The 17889-nt window shown below is 44.9% G+C and overlaps 1 protein-coding gene across 1 annotated transcript in view; it reads right to left on the bottom strand.

Annotated features, from left to right (window-relative positions):
- ASTN1 (astrotactin 1) overlaps window positions 1-17889 on the bottom strand; it is a 325315-nt gene that overhangs the window by 21541 nt on the left and 285885 nt on the right. The window contains exons 17-20 of the mRNA XM_060142171.1: window positions 17252-17520; window positions 7585-7718; window positions 3835-3986; window positions 2659-2794 (exon numbers count right to left, since the gene is read on the bottom strand). Of these exons, the coding sequence (XP_059998154.1) occupies window positions 2659-2794; window positions 3835-3986; window positions 7585-7718; window positions 17252-17520 (691 nt within the window). The remainder of the gene's footprint in view (window positions 1-2658; window positions 2795-3834; window positions 3987-7584; window positions 7719-17251; window positions 17521-17889) is intronic.

The following is a 17889-nucleotide window of genomic DNA, read 5'->3' as shown; positions in this document are numbered from 1 at the left end:
TGTATATCGTGTGTGTGTGCGTGTGTGCGTGCGTGTGTGTGAACCAACGCAGCCCTGCTCTGGCTCCAGGGCTGATGTTTTAAAGGACTGAAACTTGAAGTGCATGGAGTATCCTTGGGCCTCCTGCCAGGGGGCTGACTGTCTCTGTCTGCGACTTTCACACTTGCCCCCCTCTAGGTGTGGTGGTTTCTACGGATGGCTCCAAATCCACTCCCTTTTTCTGAATTATCTGTTCGTTGTCTCATGCCCCCTAAGGCAGCGGCTCTGCTGTGAGCGCACGCTGTGGTGGGGTGTGGTAGGCTACAAGGCCGGGGAGTCACTTCCCCACTCTGGCCTCAGTTTCCTCATCTGTAAAATGAAGATAGAGTACCAGACACACTTTAAGATCTCTTTTAACCAGGGATTCTTAACTGTTTTTGTACAGTCGACCCTTCTCAGAATAATGCTTTTCCAATGCATTAAAGTGCATAGGATGACAAAGTAAGCCATCTATACTGAAAGGCCATTCTGCCTCCGTGGACCCCGGGTGAAGAGCCAGCTCTATGCTTGCACGTGAGTTATAAGATCATGCTCGATCCTTCCAGTAGCCTGGACTGGCTGGGGAGTGAGACGCAGATAAGAGAATGCAAACCTTGATTCAATTCTTAACCACCCGCCACACCCAGACAACAAGCTGTGTGACTCTGAGGAAGTTACTCAGTGTTGCTGAACCTCAGTTTCCTCATCTATAAAATGGGAACAATAACCCTAATCTCACAGGGTCGGGGGTGGTGGTTCCCAGAAGCACCTACACGTAGTGAACCCTCCGTAAATGAAGGCTGCCTTCCTCCATATTACAGATAAGAAAACTTAGTTGCAGAAACGTTCAGTGTTCTGCTTAATCACTTAGTGGTTAGAAACAAAATCAGGTTTGGGGCCCACGTGTTCTCAACTCTTAACGCAGGGCTCCTGTCCTTGCACCAGGGACTGAAGCTCTGGTCCACTCGATGGCTCTGCAAGGAGGAACGTCTCTCCCAGACCCGCCTGCATGCTCTCTGCACATGATCTGCAGCGCCACCTAGTGGACATTGGCTGTTTTTCCCCTCTGCCCAGTGCACTGTCTCTTAATTTCTTCAGCAATCAATCTTGACAGAACGTTTGTGTTTTACAAGACTTAAGAGGGAGACACTAGAAGCTCACCTAGGATAGCAGAGTGGGAGAAGCCATCGGCCTCGGGTGTCTGTGAAATGTAGCCAGACCAAGGCCCATATGAGGAGGGTCCCAGAGTGGGTAAGGGCTGGCACTCCTAACGGACAACCATGCCAGCCTCGTGCTTGTAGGAACTTTGAAATTCCTAATTAACGTTTGTTACTTAGTGACAGGAATTAGTGGGCCCTCATTATAAATGGTAATTCCAGTTTCACTGAGTTTGAGGCATTTACAGCGGGTTAGGTGTTCCATGTTCCCAAATCTTTGTTCCTTTTACCTGTTCCCCTCCTAATGAAGGGCCAGACTGCCCAAATCTCAGGCCAGCTGATGAGAATCCTAAGTAGACTTTCCTTTGTCCTACTATCATCATTTATGTCTCTCTATATTTTCCAACCCCTCCAGAATACCACTTGTCTTTATGTGTTTCACTTTCATCAGCCTGGCCCCTTGGTTACATCTCCTTCCTGTACTGAAGATATTCAGCCTGAGCCTCTAAGTTCATCTTGCAATCCATGCCACTCACATTTCTAGTGCTTTTCATCTTTGAACTCTTCCACTATGGAAATGGAAATGATTTATTCCAGAAACCCTGACTCTGTTCCCGTGACCTCATCTGTAAACTGTTAAATGCTTTTCATACTGATGGGGTCAAAGAGTCCCAGAACTACATCGCTATGAATTCTGCCTTCGCCCCCCACCCCGCAATTTTCCCGTCATGACTTAGATTCCATCACTATCTCTCCTCTCTTGGTATCTTTTATGTCTGCTTCGCGAATACTTTACTGTTGTTCCCAGAGCACCGAGGGAAACGGGGAAGAGCACCAGAAAGAATAGAGCTGTTTCAAGTGCCACAATACAGGAGCTCGCTGTACTTTCTTTGAAGAAAGACCATCTCTCACCTCTATACACTATTTCAATGCCACTAGAGCAGAATTCTTGGTGCTCTACTCCTTTCCTCCAAAACAAAATTAATCATCTCCTCTGACTTAACAGCATTCACTCTATTTTCCCAAGCTCACTTTCTTCTATCCCCTTTATTCACTATCTGCTTCTACCCTGTTGTCTACTCGCCGCTCACCCAGTGTGCCTTTTCCAACATTATGCTTCCTACTGAAATTCTACACAACCTAATTCAGATGACGTCCTCTCTAGTTAGAAAGAATCACTTCTTTCTTTTCTACAACAGGTTCCTTGCTCTTTTACATCTAGCTTTAATTTCAATCTGCCTGATGTTAACGTTAGTTGTTTATATGTTGCAAACTAGGATGCAAACTAGGATGGGACTATATTATCTTTCTTGGTCCTCCCCCTCCAGTACCGAGAAGGTTCTCTATAATGCTGATTGAGACAAGACTTGAGACACTCATGTTTTTCGGAGACTCTAAAGGAACTCAAGTAGCTAAAAGGAACCAGCTAAAAGTCTGGGGGCATTCAGGGTAAGGAATAACTAGACAGGTGTCTGTCACTCACATGTAGATGGTGTCAGGTTCCAGGCATTGTATGATCAGAGAGATGGTGGTGAGCTGCTTGTCCGGGACCTGAGAGGGCATCGCACAAGGAGACTTCGCTCCGGAGATGATGTCGTCAACAAAGCTCAGCACCGTTTCTGCCCAGAGGGGAAGGAATGGAAAAGGCATGAGAAACAGGGATGGCCAAGCAACACCTGGTTGGGACTGACTCCGTTAGAACTTAACATTAAAATCACTCGGTCCCTGGTCTTCTCATCTTCCTAGTAGGGCAAAGAGACCCAGAAGGAATGGTCTTTTCTGTTTCATATTTCATCAGTTTGGAGCCATCTGTCCAGAGTTAGCTGAGACAACCAAGGCAAGATGTACGTAGCACACCTGCGAGCTCTTTTATGACATGTTCTTGGCTTGGGCAGAAAACAGCTGTTCTGGTCAGTGGTCATTGCCAGACCTTTGCAGTACCTGTGCGCATCAGGAAAGAGCCTCGGAAGAAGCCGTAGCCAGCTCTCCACGCCCAAAGGCAGTGCATATGTTTCCAAGCCACAGTGATAGTTTCACCAGAAGCTATTTACCCTGCACCAGACTGTGGATGCTACCACCCTGCTGGTGCCCATACTCATGCGTCAGTTTTAGGAATGATTTACGTTCACCTTTCCCTATGTGTAGACAGTGAAATACTAAGGCATGAAACATCTTTCATGGGGTGTTTCCACTCCTTTAAGACATCTCTCTTCTAGCTGTACCTGGCAAAAGCAAGGTTTGCTTTAGGACAAGACATGGGGTAATAAGCACATCTGTTTCTACATGCTTTTGCCTGGATGGGGCGGGGAGTTGGGGTTATTAGCAAAGAAACTTTGTTCTGTAATCATGGCAGTGGTTAACACAGAATTGTTTCCTAATTATGGGCTAGGATAACTAGTGTACTGTATTGTTGTTTCTTTGTGTGCCTAGAGACAATGAAATGGACACCTCTTTCATAAACAAAAACAAAATTAAAACAAGACTTTGTCAGATGCTCACCATGCAAAAACTCTCAAATGGAAAGGATGGCCGCTGCTTCTCCCTGCTCCTCCTACATTGCCTGGGGACCCAGGGCAAAGCCAGGAGGCAGGACATTTTCCTTTTCTTTTCTTTTTGCCACCCTGGATCAAGATGAGCCTGTGAAGTGGGAGATGCTCACCTGTCTCCACCTTGGAGTGGTCCATCCTGTCAGTGACCTTTTCTTGACGGATGAGGTAATCTACAATCTGCACCCCGATTGGAGGCTCTGAGTGTTCCCATTCCAGGACCACGAGGGTGCTGCTGGGCTCATGAACCGTGGAGAGTCTGAGCCTGAGTGCAGACAGCAAGAAACATGAAATGGGGGCCCAGCCCCAATACCACTACTGGCCACCTTCTCAATTATTATTATAGCGTAAACTCTTCTTTCTAACCTTTCTTAACCAACCACTAGGATGATTTCTTTGAGGGTGTGTCTCCTTCACTGTAAAATAAAGATTCTTGAAGATCCTTAAAGTCTATATATTGTTCATCTAAGTGCCTGTCACAAATTGGGAACTCAACATGTATTTGTAAATAAATAAATAAGCAGGTGAGTCGAAGATGAATGGATGCCTGCATTTTACAGGGTTAGTGGATAGGGCCTTTGGAGTAGCACTTTATAGGGCTTGAAAGTGTAATTTCTGGGTTTGCTCTTGAAAAATAAGAAAATGTGCCTATAATGCTCATACCAAGGCCCACTAAAGGTGATGTCTGGGAGAGCTCTGCATTAAGAAGGACAGTCAGCTCAGCTTCGAGAACATTACAGGATTGCCCTGCTGGCGGAACCCTGGCTTCCCCTCTTGCTACGGGTATTAACGTGCGCTCAGTTTGCAGGTATATAATACGGGTATTAACGTGCTCAGTAATGCTCATAGGGGGCTCTACTGGGCCAGAGAAAGTTGGACACATGTCAAGTTCTCCTCAGGGCGTTGTCCTACGTCTGCACACTCAGGCTCTGATTTCAGTTTCTGTCTTTACTCTTGGGTTTCTATGAATATCCTGATTCCAGACTCTATAGTCTTTCCTTGCTTTTCCCAATTCATTGTCTCCTTGTGTCATGTAAATTGTCCATTTTGACCACTCTGCCATCTCATAACTCTTTATACTTGTAGAGACTCAATGAACACTATTGTAGAGACTCAAACACTATTAACATTCATTGGCACGGATCTTCTAATGATCCAGGAGGTTTCAACTCTCTGCCTTGTTCTGACATCATGTGTGTGTGTTAGGTTTCCCGCTTGCTTCTTGTCCCGTTTCTTCCTAGACCACTGGCTTTAGGGAGTTTTCCCTGTTTGTCTCACGCCAGCCTCCCTCCCTTACGTGAGTCTCTGCCATTCATTCCCAACCTTCGCTCCCATATCTCATGACCACCCATAATCCTGGTGCTCTAGCCTCCACTCAGCTCACCAGATGTGTCACTGGTCTCAAGGATCCCCAGGCAAGGTACTGTGGATGGATCCCATCAAAGCAATGCTCAACTTCAATTCAACGAATATTTATTAAGCACCCACTACTTATAAGAACGTGCTCGGTGCTGAAGAGGCACTGGTGCAAAAGCCAACTCCAGCCCCTTCTTTTATGGAGTGGTCACTAGACCAACATACAAATTATGCATGGGATTGTAATAATGTGTGATAAGAACTTTAACAAGACATCATGGGAAGCTGTGGGAGCAACAGTAAGGAATTCAACTGGTGGGAAAATAACACAAACCACATGCTCTTTAGTGGCTTACTATGAAGGAGTGCATAGTTTGCATATGACATTAAAGATGGAACGGACCCAAAACAGTGCAGATATTCATTAATTAGAATCACATGCAGAGGGCTATTTTGAAGAAAAAAGCATTAGGGAGCTTAAGTAAGTAACTAAGCCTTACTGAGAACTCAGATTCCATGAAAACATGGACTGAGGCTGGCCTCTACTGAGAAATAGGAGTGTGTATGATTTAAACAGGCTTGTGTAAAACTAGAGTGCATTCCTATATCCAACTACCGATAAAAATTCAAGAAATTACGGTTTGCTGCTGGAAGAAGTGATTAAAGTTGACAAGAAAAGTGAAGTCCTTTGTAGATGTTCCTGTTTATGGAAATTTAGCCCAATTAGATCTCTTTTGCTATGACACTTAGTAAATGCAGATTTTGAAATGAAATCAGCCCCAGGACACCAATGGCTAGATCTGACATCTACCCGATTTAGTGTTGTGTGTCAAAGGTAGCTCTCTTAGCTGGTGAATCAGTCTAGAAGCACCATCTTCTAGAGTTCCCTTTCTGCCAAAAGAAAGACCTTTCACTAATAATGAGCTTGACTCTCTTTTGAGCTGAGAGATCTAAGTCATGGCTGTAAAGAGCAAGAAGCCAATGGCTGGCGTGTCTAAAATGGCCCACATAGAGAAGGCCTGTAGACAAAAGAAGACATTGGCTTGTGATGACCCTGTACCACTGTGCTCTCCTCTTTCTCAATGTTCTTCCTGCTCAGTCCTGGCCCTTTAAGGCCCACCCACACTTTCACGGAACAGACCAGATAGCAGTATGCACACAGACCAGCCTCTCGCTTGCTGGTTTCCTACTGCCATTTGGCTCCTGCTTACTCAGCCCTCCAGTCACTGAGTCAGGATCCTCCCTTTGGGCTCTCTTTGCCTTACCAGTCCAGGCTCCTCCAGCTCGTCCCACCATCCCTCTTTATTAGACACAACATTTCTGTGCTTCACGCCCATGGCAGATGCCACATTCGAGGCCAACAGGGTTTCCTGCCCTTTACATGAGTTCAGCCAGTTCTGTTCAGCCTTCCTCTGAGTGTATGAAAACTGGACATGTTCATTTTCAGCCACCTTTGCAGCCCTTTGTACTTTATTCACCCCTCAAATGCAGATGCCCCTTAATGCACATCCCTGACCCTCTGCTCTTCCCAGATGACAGTCATTCTGGAGCATCCTTTCTCATAGCTGCGGTTCCATTTCTCATTTCTTTGGGGCTGAGTTCAATCTTCTTATCTCGAGTGTTTACTTTGTTGTAGGACTCCAGATCATCTTTCCTCATGACCGCTGACTATCTCTATAGGACTGCCCCACTCTAATTCTCAGGCAGGTCCAAAGGGAACCGACCTCCTCCTCAAGCCTGCTTATCCTGGGACGCTTCTTTTCTCAGCTGTAGCCTATTCATCGTCCCAGCCACTGACGTCATAAGTCTTAAGTCCATTCTCCACTTTTCCTTCCTTCTCACTCCCACAGTCAATCAGTCACCAAACCCTGCTGGTTCTACCCAAAGTCATCTCTGAGTTGTATCCTCTGTGTACTATACTATTATGGTTAAGATCACGGTCTCTTACCTGTGGCCCTGCTTCCTGCTCTATGACCGTGGAAAAACTATTCAGTCCATCTGAATCCATTTCCCTGTCTATTAAAGGGGGTGGTGGTGGTGATAACAGTACCTAACTGCTTCACACTGTGCCCGACACCCAGTAAGTGTGTTGCTGTCCTGTGTCTTATTACTGACCTCTACCTTCCTCCATGGCAACATTACATTTACCCCTCTTTTCTTCTAGCCATGCTGTCCTGCTTTCTCCACCTTTGGGGAGAAATTCAAGTGCTATGTCCTTTATGAAGCCTTCACTATTCTTCAAATTCAGACTTGACTGTTCCCTTTTCACACTGTCTTTAAATGTCTCATATAACTCTTATCCTACCATTTCTGCTACTGTTAAATTGGTTCACTTGCCTCCCTAGAAGACTGAAAGCGCCCCTAAGGCAGGTACTGCACCATATTTTTCTTTCTGTTCCCCAGTACCCAGCCCATTGCTTAGAAAAGAGTAGACACTCTTTAACATATGTTTGCAGAATAATGGCGAGGCACACAAGCAAGAGAAAGGCCGAGAAAGGGAATCGTACACGGGCTGTGGGAGAGGCGCACAGGCAGGGAGTCCATCAGTTCCGAAAGCAGTGGGGTCACATCGACACCAGTCCTCGATGACATCTCCGGTCCCGGAGCACCAGAGGGAGCTCATGGTGGCCTCCAGCAAGAGCTGCAAGAGAGGGCAGAGAAAAGAGTAAGCATCAGGGAGCCAGGGCTGGGTCCCCAGAGTAATAAGACAGAGCATCAGGGCTCTGCTTGGCCCTAAATAACTCCAGTCAGCAGCCTGTAGCACCACGTCTCCATTTACTTCTACCCCAGAAGAGTGTTTCTGGGAAGCCTGGACCCTGTAGGACCCCGTACGGTGTCTCTGTCTCATTAGCATAATAGTTCATCCCTGTGGTTGAATCAAGTCCAAGATTCTTGAATCTTGGAATCAAGTCTGATTCCACCTCGCATCTCCCTCCCTCCCATTCCGCACCATCATTCCACACCTAGGGCTCTAGAGACATGACCTCTTCCCCATATGCTCAGCAGGGCCAGTCTTGACCACTCTCCCCCGGGCCAGAGGCACTCAGCCTTTTCTCCGATGCCTCTCCGAGCATCCTTCTCTGCACTCTTCACCCTGCCCCAGTATTTCCTCTGCATTCCTTCAGCATGCTTTGCATCTCACTTACAATACTTATGCAGTTCTGCTTTGGGTTGTGATTATGCATTAGACCTCTCTTTCCTCGTAGAAGGTAGAAACCACGTGACACACAGGCTAAGAGCTGTGCTCTGGGGCAGTCCCTCTAGGTGAGAACTCCAGCTCTGCCAACCACTGCCATGTGACCTTGGGCAAATTACATAAACTCAGGCTCCTCAATGGTAAAGTGGGACAAAAACAGCACTTTCCTTATAAGGATGTTGTGACAATTAGATGAAATAAACACATGCCAAAGGGCATGGCATAGTGCCTATGCTATGCACACATTAGTTGTATATAAATAGTACATGTTAGCCATCAATAAATAACAGCAATTGTTATTGTCTTTGAATGACAGGGTTGCGTCTTGTGTGGAAGCTTGTTAATAACATAGAACCTAGAGTAATTCTTTACATACAGTGGTTTCACAGCAGATATTCACTATTCAATTAAAGGACAACAAGATAAAATTAGATCACTGAGGGAAGAGAACTTATGAGAGGGGCAAGTCCCTGGTGAGGAACTGGGTCCTGACAGGCACTGAGCCCTGTGTGAGGCCCTGCTGCCTCAACCCCAGCCCAGGGTGGGGGAGAGCCTGAGACAGCCGCAGGGCAAGCTCAGGGCTTTCTCTCCAGGTCAACTCAACCTCTGCAGCCTCTGCTTTTCCTCTGATTCTCTTCCCTCTGTTTCATCCTCACCACACCCACACATAATGGATAAATTAGAGAAATGAAACAGCTATCCTGGAAAGTTCTAGGCCAAACAATTAAAAGAAAGAAAAAAAGAGAAGACGATAAGAAAAAGAAGAGATAATCCTACAAAAATCAACATGTCCAAGTCCAAAGCCAGTATCCTATGTCCCATCCATCCGAGGTTAGAAGAGATGACATAAAGTCCATACTGACCCCCCCTCCTTGGATTGGGAGCCTCAAGGGAGCAGGGATTCTCTGTTATCACTAGGATTTGTGTAGAGCTTTAGAATTTACAAAGCCCTTAATTTATTTTTTTCCCTATTTTTTTTTAAACATCTTTATTGGAGTATAATTGCTTTACGATGGTGTGTTAGTTTCTGCTGGATAACAAAGTGAATCAGCCATACATATACATATATCCCCATATCGCCTCCCTCTTGCATCTCCCTCCCACCCTCCCTATCCCACCCCTCTAGGTGGTCACAAAGCACGGAGCTGATCTCCCTGTGCTATGCAGCTGCTTCCCACTAGCCATCCATTTTACATTTGGTAGTGTATACATGTCCATGCCACTCTCTCACTTCATCCCAGCTTACCCTTCTCCCTCCCCATGTCCTCAAGTCCATTCTCTACATCTGCATCTTTATTCCTCTCCTGCCCCTAGGTTCATCAGAACCAATTTTTATTTTAGATTCCATATATATGTGTTAGCATACAGTATTTGTTTTTCTCTTTCTGACTTACTTCACTCTGTATGACAGTCTCTAGGTCCATCCACCTCACTATAAATAACTCAATTTCGTTTTCTTTTTATGGCTAATATTCCATTGTATACATGTGCCACATCTTCTTTACCCATTCATCTGTCAATGGACACTTAGGTTGCTTCCATGTCTTGGCTATTGTAAATAGAGCTGCAATGAACATTGTGGTGCATGACTCTTCTTGAATTATGGTTTGCTCAGGGTATATGCCCAGTAGTGGGATTGCTGGATCATAGGGTAGTTCTATTTTTAGTTTTTTAAGGAATCTCCATACTGTTCTCCATAGTGGCTGTATCAATTTACATTCCCACCAGCAGTGCAGGAGGGTTCCCTTTTCTCCACACCCTCTCCAGCATTTATTGTTTGTAGATTTTTTGATGATGGTCATTCTGACTGGTGTGAGATGATACCTCATCAGAGTTTTGATTTGCATTTCTCTAATAATTAGTGATGTTGAGCATCCTTTCATGTGTTTATTGGCAATCTGTATATCTTCTGTGGAGAAATGTCTATTTAGGTCTTCTGCCCATTTTTGGATTGGATTGTTTGTTATTTTGTTATTGAGCTGCATGAGCTGCTTATAAATTGTGGAGATTAATCCTTTGTCAGTTGCTTCATTTGCAAATATTTTCTCCCATTCTGAGGGTTGTCTTTTTGTCTCATTTATGGCTTCCTTTGCTGTGTAAAAGCTTTTAAGTTTCATTAGGTCCCATTTGTTTATTTTTGTTATTATTTCCATTTCTCTAGGAGGTGGGTCAAAAAGGATCTTGCTGTGATTTATGTCATAGAGTGTTCTGCCTATGTTTTCCTCTAAGAGTTTTATAGTGTCTGACCTTACATTTAGGTCTTTAATCCATTTTGAGTTTATTTTTGTGTATGGTGTTAGGGAGTGTTCTAATTTCATTCTTTTTCATGTAGCTGTCCAGTTTTCCCAGCACCATTTATTGAAGAGGCTGTCTTTTCTCCATTGTATACTCTTGCCTCTTTTATCAAAGATAAGGTGACCACATGTATGTGGGTTTATCTAGGGCTTTCTATCCTGTTCCATTGATCTATCTTTCTGTTTTTGTGCCAGTACCATACTGTCTTGATTACTGTAGCTTTGTAGTATAGTCTGAAGTCAGGGAGCCTGATTCCTCCAGCTCCATTTTTCTTTCTCAAGATTGCTTTGGCTATTCGGGGTCTTTTGTGTTTCCATACAAATTGTGAAATTTTTTGTTCTAGTTCTATGAAAAATGCCACTGGTAGTTTGATAGGGATTGCACTGAATCTGCAGATTGCTTTGGGTAGTATAGTCATTTTCACAATGTTGATTCTTCCAATCCAAGAACATGGTATATCTCTCCATCTGTTTGTATCATCTTTAATTTCCATCATCAGTGTCTTATAGTTTTCTGCATATAGGTCTTTTGTCAAAGGAGAAGTAACAACTGACATTGCAGAAATACAAAGGCTCAGGAGAGATTACTACAAGCAACTATATGCCAATAAAAATGGACAATCTGGAAGAAATGGACAAATTCTTAGAAAAGCACAACTTCCCGAGACTGAACTAGGAAGAAATAGAAAATATAAACAAACCAATCACAAGCACTGAAATTGAGACTGTGATGAAAAATCCTCCAACAAACAAAAGCCCAGGAGCAGACGGATTCACAGGCAAATTCTATCAAACATTTAGAAGAGCAAACACCCATCCTTCTCAAACTCTTCCAAAATATAGCAGAGGGAGGAACACTCCCAAAATCATTCTACAAGGCCACCATCACCTTGATACCAAAACCAGACAAAGATGTCACAAAAAAAGAAAACTACAGACCAATATCACTGATGAACCTAGATGCAAAAATCCTCAACAAAATACTAGCAAACAGAATCCAACAGCACATTAAAAGGATCATACACCATGATCAAGTGGGGTTTATCCCAGGAAAGCAAGGATTCTTCAATATACACAAATCAATCAATGTGATACACCATATTAACAAACTGAAGGAGAAAAAACATATGATCATCTCAATAGTTGCAGAAAAAGCTTTCAACAAAATTCAACACCCATGTATGGTAAAAACTCTCCAGAAAGTAGGCATAGAGGGAACTTACCTCAACATAATAAAGGCCGTATATGACAAACCCACAGCCAACATCGTTCTCAGTGGTGAAAAACTGAATCCATTTCTACTAAGATCAAGAACAAGAAAAGGTTGCACACTCTCACCACTATTATTCAACATAGTTTTGGAAGTTTAACCACAGCAATCAGAGAAGAAAAAGAAATAAAAAGAATCCAAATCAGAAAAGAAGAAGTAAAACTGTCACTGTTTGCACATGATATGATACTGTACATAGAGAATCCCAAAGATGTTACCAGAAAACTACTAGAGCTAGTCAATGAATTTGGTAAAGTAGCAGGATATAAAATTAATGCACAGAAATCTCTTGCATTCCTATACACTAATGATGAAAAATCTGAAAGAGAAATTAAGGAAACACTCTCATTTACCATTGCAACAAACAGAATAAAATACCTAGGAATAAACCTACCTAAGGAGACAAAGCCCTTTAAATGCTAACACTTTTGTAAGGGAGCAGACCCTATGGAGCCTTCTGGGGGCAGACCCTTCCCCCATACCTCTGCTTTAGCTCCTCTCTGAAGTGCCTAGATAATAGTATCTGATGCACATTTCCTGAGTTGTTTTACAGATGTGAAACCCCCCGAGCAAATGGAAGATGTTAACTACTTGATGACCATGAGCAAGTAGCCCTCATGCCTCCTGCAGCCTAAGGACTGATAATGTTGACCCCTGCGACACTGGCCTGTTACCACACCATCAACCAATCAGAGAACTGTGCACAAGTTGATCACACACTCTGCAACCCCTCTCCCTCACCTGGGCTTTCAAATTGTTTTCCTGAAAGCCTTTGGGGAGTTTGGGGTTTTAGAGCACAAGCCACCTGTCCTCCTTGTATTGGCACCTTTACAATAAACGCTGCATTTTCCTTCACCACAATCTGGTGTCAGTAGATTGGCTTTACTGTGCGTGGCTGAGCAGACCCGAGTTTGGTTCAGTAACACTTTAATTTGAGCTCCATGTTAGACAGTTATCATGATTCACAGTGGAGGACACTTAGAGTCCAAAAGGTTAGGTAACTTGCTCACGGTCACAGGTTAGTAAATGGGTAACAGGACGGATTTTACATCTCAGGCTTGATGGAAACATCAAGCTCTCTTGATTAACATAGTATCCACCAGCTCCCAAGATGAATACCAGTTCACAGTAGGTGCTCACTTTATGCTTTACCTGACTAAACCAAATTCAAATCAAAAGGTGTATTTTCTTTAACTAGGAAAACAGACATCCTTTGAGATGAGCAGAATAAAGAAGACATCATGGCTGCTGCCCTACAGTCTTCAATCAACTATTATTGGCTAAGTACCTGTAGGAACGATTTCCTGTCCTAAGCATTAAGGATACAGTGCATAAGATATATATGGCCCCTGCTTGCATTAAGTCTTACAGCTAAATAATAAACAAACAGAAGTTATATAAATAACCAGAACTGTGATAAGGGCTCCAGAAAAGGGTGAAATGGTGGCAGAAGGGACAAGGAGGGGGCCAATTTCACAGAGGAGTTTGGGAAGGCCTCCATGAGCTTGGAGGGATAGGTCAAGAGTAATCCGGTCACAAAGCTTGGGGAAGTATTCCAGGTAGAAAAACCAATATTAAGAAGACTTTAGCCTGCAAGAAACCTGACTTCTAAAATCACCTGAGAAAAAGTTCATCTTGCTGTAAGAGACAGAGCGGGGACAGGGGCAAAGAGATGCTAAGAAAGTGAGAGGGTGGCAGGCTGATTACAAAGTCCTTAGGACACCATGTGGGGGTGGGTGTCACATTCTAGGAGCAACAGGAAACCATCAAAGTGTTTCAAACAGGGGAGCAACCTGATCAGATTTTCCTTCCAAAGTTATTGATGACAATACCTATGATGACAAACATTCTAAATGCCATTTCAGACCATTCGCTGAGAGTTCCTACTCTCTAAATCCTGGGCGAGAGGTAACTGTGTAGGTAGGATGAGGGTACAAGAGAGGAAACAAGAAGGAACACTTTGGGAAAGGAAGAGAAGGGAAAACTACATTTTTCTTAGTACCTACAATGTGCCAGGCATTCCATAGGAATCCTTGTTTGTTATTAGATTTAATCCTGATTCCAGAAAAGAAATCGAATTTTCCAATTTTTATTATTTTTCTCTAAGGAAAGCAGCTGAATTTTTTTTTAATATATAAATTTATTTATTTTTATTTTTGGCTGCATTGGGTCTTCGTTGCTGCGCGTAGGTTTTCTCTAGTTGTGGCGAGTGGGGGCTACTCTTCCTTGCTGTGCGTGGGCTTCTTACCGTGGTGGCTTCTCTTGTTGTGAAGCACAGGCTCTAGGCACACAGGCTTCAGTAGTTGTGGCACACGGGCTCAGTAGTTGTGGCTTGTGGGCTCTAGAGCGCAGGTTCAGTAGTTGTGGAGCACAGGCTTAGTTGCTCCGAGGCATGTGGGATCTTCCCGGGCCAGGGCTCAAACCCCCTGTCCCCTGCATTGGCAGGCGGATCCTTAACCACTGCGCCACCAGGGAAGTCCAAGGAGCTGAACTTTCAAGCCAAGTTCATCTATCCATTCATTTGTCCATTTATTCATCACTTCGTTCATTCATTCTGCAGAATGCCAACTATGTGTGACCACTGCTGGGCACTGGGATTCCATAGAAGAGAAAGTTTCTCACAGTCTAGAGGAGAGTGAACAACTATATAAACACTAGGATAGTAGGTGATGCATGCTTTAAAAGATGTATGCACATATACAGTGGGAGCTACACGAAGGAACATCGGGTTGGCCTGCGAGTGTAAGGGAGAGTCATGTTTGAGCTGAAACTTGGAAGTAACAGTGAAGAGTTTGCCAGTGGCAGTAATGTGGGAAAAGGCACTTCCGGGAGAAAGAGTTGCAGGTCTGAAGGGCCAGATGCATGGGAGAAAATGCGTTTTGTTTAAGGAGGTACAAGGAGTTAAATTTTGGAGGATAAAGCATGAAGTATAGAGTGGGTACAGACTAACCATGTAAGCGAAGACAAAATCGGAGCGTGAACTGCCCTTGTAATGATGTGCTAAGGACTTTAGATTTATTCAATAGATTCTGCAGAGCCACTGAATTACCTTGCTGCTATATGATCAGAAGTTCATATCAGCCTTAAGACTAATTAGTCAGATGACTCTGACTGGTCTAACAGGGAAACCAGTAAGAAGGTACTGTAACAAGAAGATGGTGGCCTGATATTACAATAGATGACTGAAATAGTTAGGCTGTGACAGGGGGTATAATAAAAAGAGGACGGATTTGAGATATTTGTGGCCCTAGATGATGGATTAGATGTTAGGGACAAGAAAGGTCTAGGAAGCATCCTTGGTCTCCAGTTTGGGCAACTTGGTAGAAAAGAATGCCGTTCACTGAATGGAAGCACAAGCAGGTATACTTTAGGGTGGAAGGTGGTGACTTCAAGTTTGTTGGGTTTGACACACCTGGTTTGTCATATGGTTTGATCTACTTGTTTCTAAATTGCAATCACAGACTAGACTGAAATATGGCATCGGAGATTATTTAGTCCGACAGAAGGAAGACAGTGAGGCCAAGAGGTTGGAAAACTGGCCTGAAGATCTACCAGACAGGTAGGGATAGGAACACAGCGAGTTACTAATGCCAGGACTTAGCTCCCCTCCACTGGTCCTTTGCTTCATCACTCCTCATCTCTATTCCTTCGTAGAAAGGGCACAATTAGAAAGAAAAGCAGAGGAGTGGAGGGAATGGAGGACACAGACAATGTCTAAGGAAGAAGAGAGAAGATATGGTGACTGAACTCCTGCTCAGGCCACCTTTCTGTGTGTTTAGAAATTAAAGGTTCAAAATATGGCCAGATGGGAGGTATCTCTCAACCACTCTCCTAAGACCAGTGCAGGGAGACAGAGAGGGGCTAAACTCTGGCAAGCAGGGGATCCAGAAAGGGGCGATGCTACAGACAAAACTTCCTTCAGCTTCCTCATTCTGCTGGTACTGGCCTGACAGGAAGCAGGGGCTCCAGGCCCCCCTCTCCCGCCAAGCTCTTCCCTGTCTGCAGCTTCGCATGCCCTGTCCCATAGGATGGTTCTATGCGTGAGCTCCCTGATTTCTGCTGCTCCCAGGCAAGTGCACAGGAGCTCCTGGGGTGCTCAGAGAAGCAGCCTTGGGTGCTCACAGAAGACAGAGTGGGACATGTAAGGGGAGGGCTGGGCATTGGATTAAAAGCACTGCAGTTTTGGGGTTTCCATGGTGACACAAGCCCCTCCTTCTCTTCATCCTTTCAAGCCCACCTCCAGTGGTCTCTTCTCTCCCACTTCTCTTCCCATAGTCTCTTCTAACAGAGTGAAGAGAAATTTTCAGGCCAAAGGAACAACTTATCTTTTTTGTTCCTGTGAAAAACCTTATTTTCAAACACTCAATGAAGTATCTGTAGCAGAGGCAGAGAGGAGAGAGAAACACACACACACATGCAAAATCCCTCCTGTTGGTTTGAGCATCACCTATGAAACAAACTGTGATGCACCAGGTGTCCCTTGAAAGAGAAAAGAGAAAGCAATTATCACCCCACCTGGAGAGACACACCTCTCAGGCAGGCAAGCAGCTCACTGCTGTGACTCTACTATATCTTTTCCCCAAAGTGGCTCTGCCTAGTCTCAGAAGTCCCCCACCCTGAGCTTTTGTGTTTTCTATTTTTGTCATTGTCGTTGTTGTCTGTGTTTTGACCCGCTCTGTTCTTAACGTCCTTGAGAAGATCAGAGAGCTAGGAAATGAGGTAAGTCACTGCCTCTGCTGCATTTATTTAGCTTACCCTTTTGGGTCCATTCATTTCCTGCTAGCACCTTGGGAAAGGGAGGGGCAGAGGAAAAAGAGGAGTGGCTGGGAAATGTCGTGACCCAGCTGCATAATATAGGGCAGAAAGATCTGCATGGACGTGGAGTTTTGTTCTTAAGAGTCAGAGTGATGGGCAGAAAACCAACCCCCTCCAGACTAAGGTGGGCAGATCCTTCCCTTGGGGATCTGCACCTAATGTGCTCCTTCTAGCCTAGCTGACCCAGTCCTGGATCAGTTAGGGGAGCGGGCCCACCTGCCGGGCCAACAAGGGGGTGGTACTGCTGAGTCCCCTCCCACGACCACCCCCTGAGGCTTTCTGAACGAAGCTTTGGTGACTGCGATTGCTATGCCCCCTTATCTCCCTTCCTCCTTCCAGCCCTCGTTGCTCAAAGACCTGTACAAATGCCAAGCGGTAACTCCTGAGTCATCACCATGGGTGTTGCAGATGCATTGATTTGATTTAATATGCAAAAATGCAAATCTAAGCAAATTAGGTGGCTGGAGTAGTTAAATGAAAAGGTTCACTCTCCGTACTGTAGCGTTGAGCTCAGCTGACCCTGTCACCCCCTCAGGCCATTTGGAAAGCCCTTTGTTGCTGCTGACGCCACCTTGAACCCCGAGTCCCAGGCCTCTTACCCTCTGCGTCTGGTTGTTGGTGACCAGTTCATAGATGGGGGCTGCTCTGGTCACCTCCAGCAGAACTGGCTCGGCAGGGGTGTCGGGGCTGGAAGTCACATGACACAGGGGGCAGGACGAGGGGCACCGTCCCTTGCCCTGGCACTCCATGCGGACTCCAGCCGCCATGCGCTTGGTGCCAGACTCTGACAAGCTGGCAATGTATTCTGGGAATGTCAGCACCTTGGGGTCTCTTTCCCGCTCCTCTGACTCGTCGGATGGGGAGTTGCCTGGCAGACACAAAATAAAAAGGAACAGTGAGGGAGGTGAAAGAGCAGGGACCTGCATGGCCTCGTGGCCCCTGAGTGCTAGACTCAAGTCCTTGAGAGGTCAGAAAATGACTCTGAGGGGGTAAGAATGTGATGCTGTTATCCCACTCAATGTGGGGAACCCATCCTCCCAGAAACCCACACAGCTGGAAATGACCCTTCCAAACGTGAGACCAGGTTTTCTTCCTTTCTGAGAATCATCGGCACCACGGATCCTTTCAGACGGATGCTTCTGCTGTATCTGTGCTGGATTTATGGCTGTCGTCAATAATACAAACAATAATAGCAGTGATTATTCTATGAATCATTTTCTTCACCCAAAAATGAAGA

This window comes from Lagenorhynchus albirostris, chromosome 2, assembly GCF_949774975.1.
Source record: "Lagenorhynchus albirostris chromosome 2, mLagAlb1.1, whole genome shotgun sequence".
Lineage (NCBI taxonomy): Eukaryota > Metazoa > Chordata > Mammalia > Artiodactyla > Delphinidae > Lagenorhynchus > Lagenorhynchus albirostris.
The sequence above is the reverse complement of the archived record's forward strand: the minus strand, read 5'-3'. Positions and strand labels throughout refer to the sequence as shown.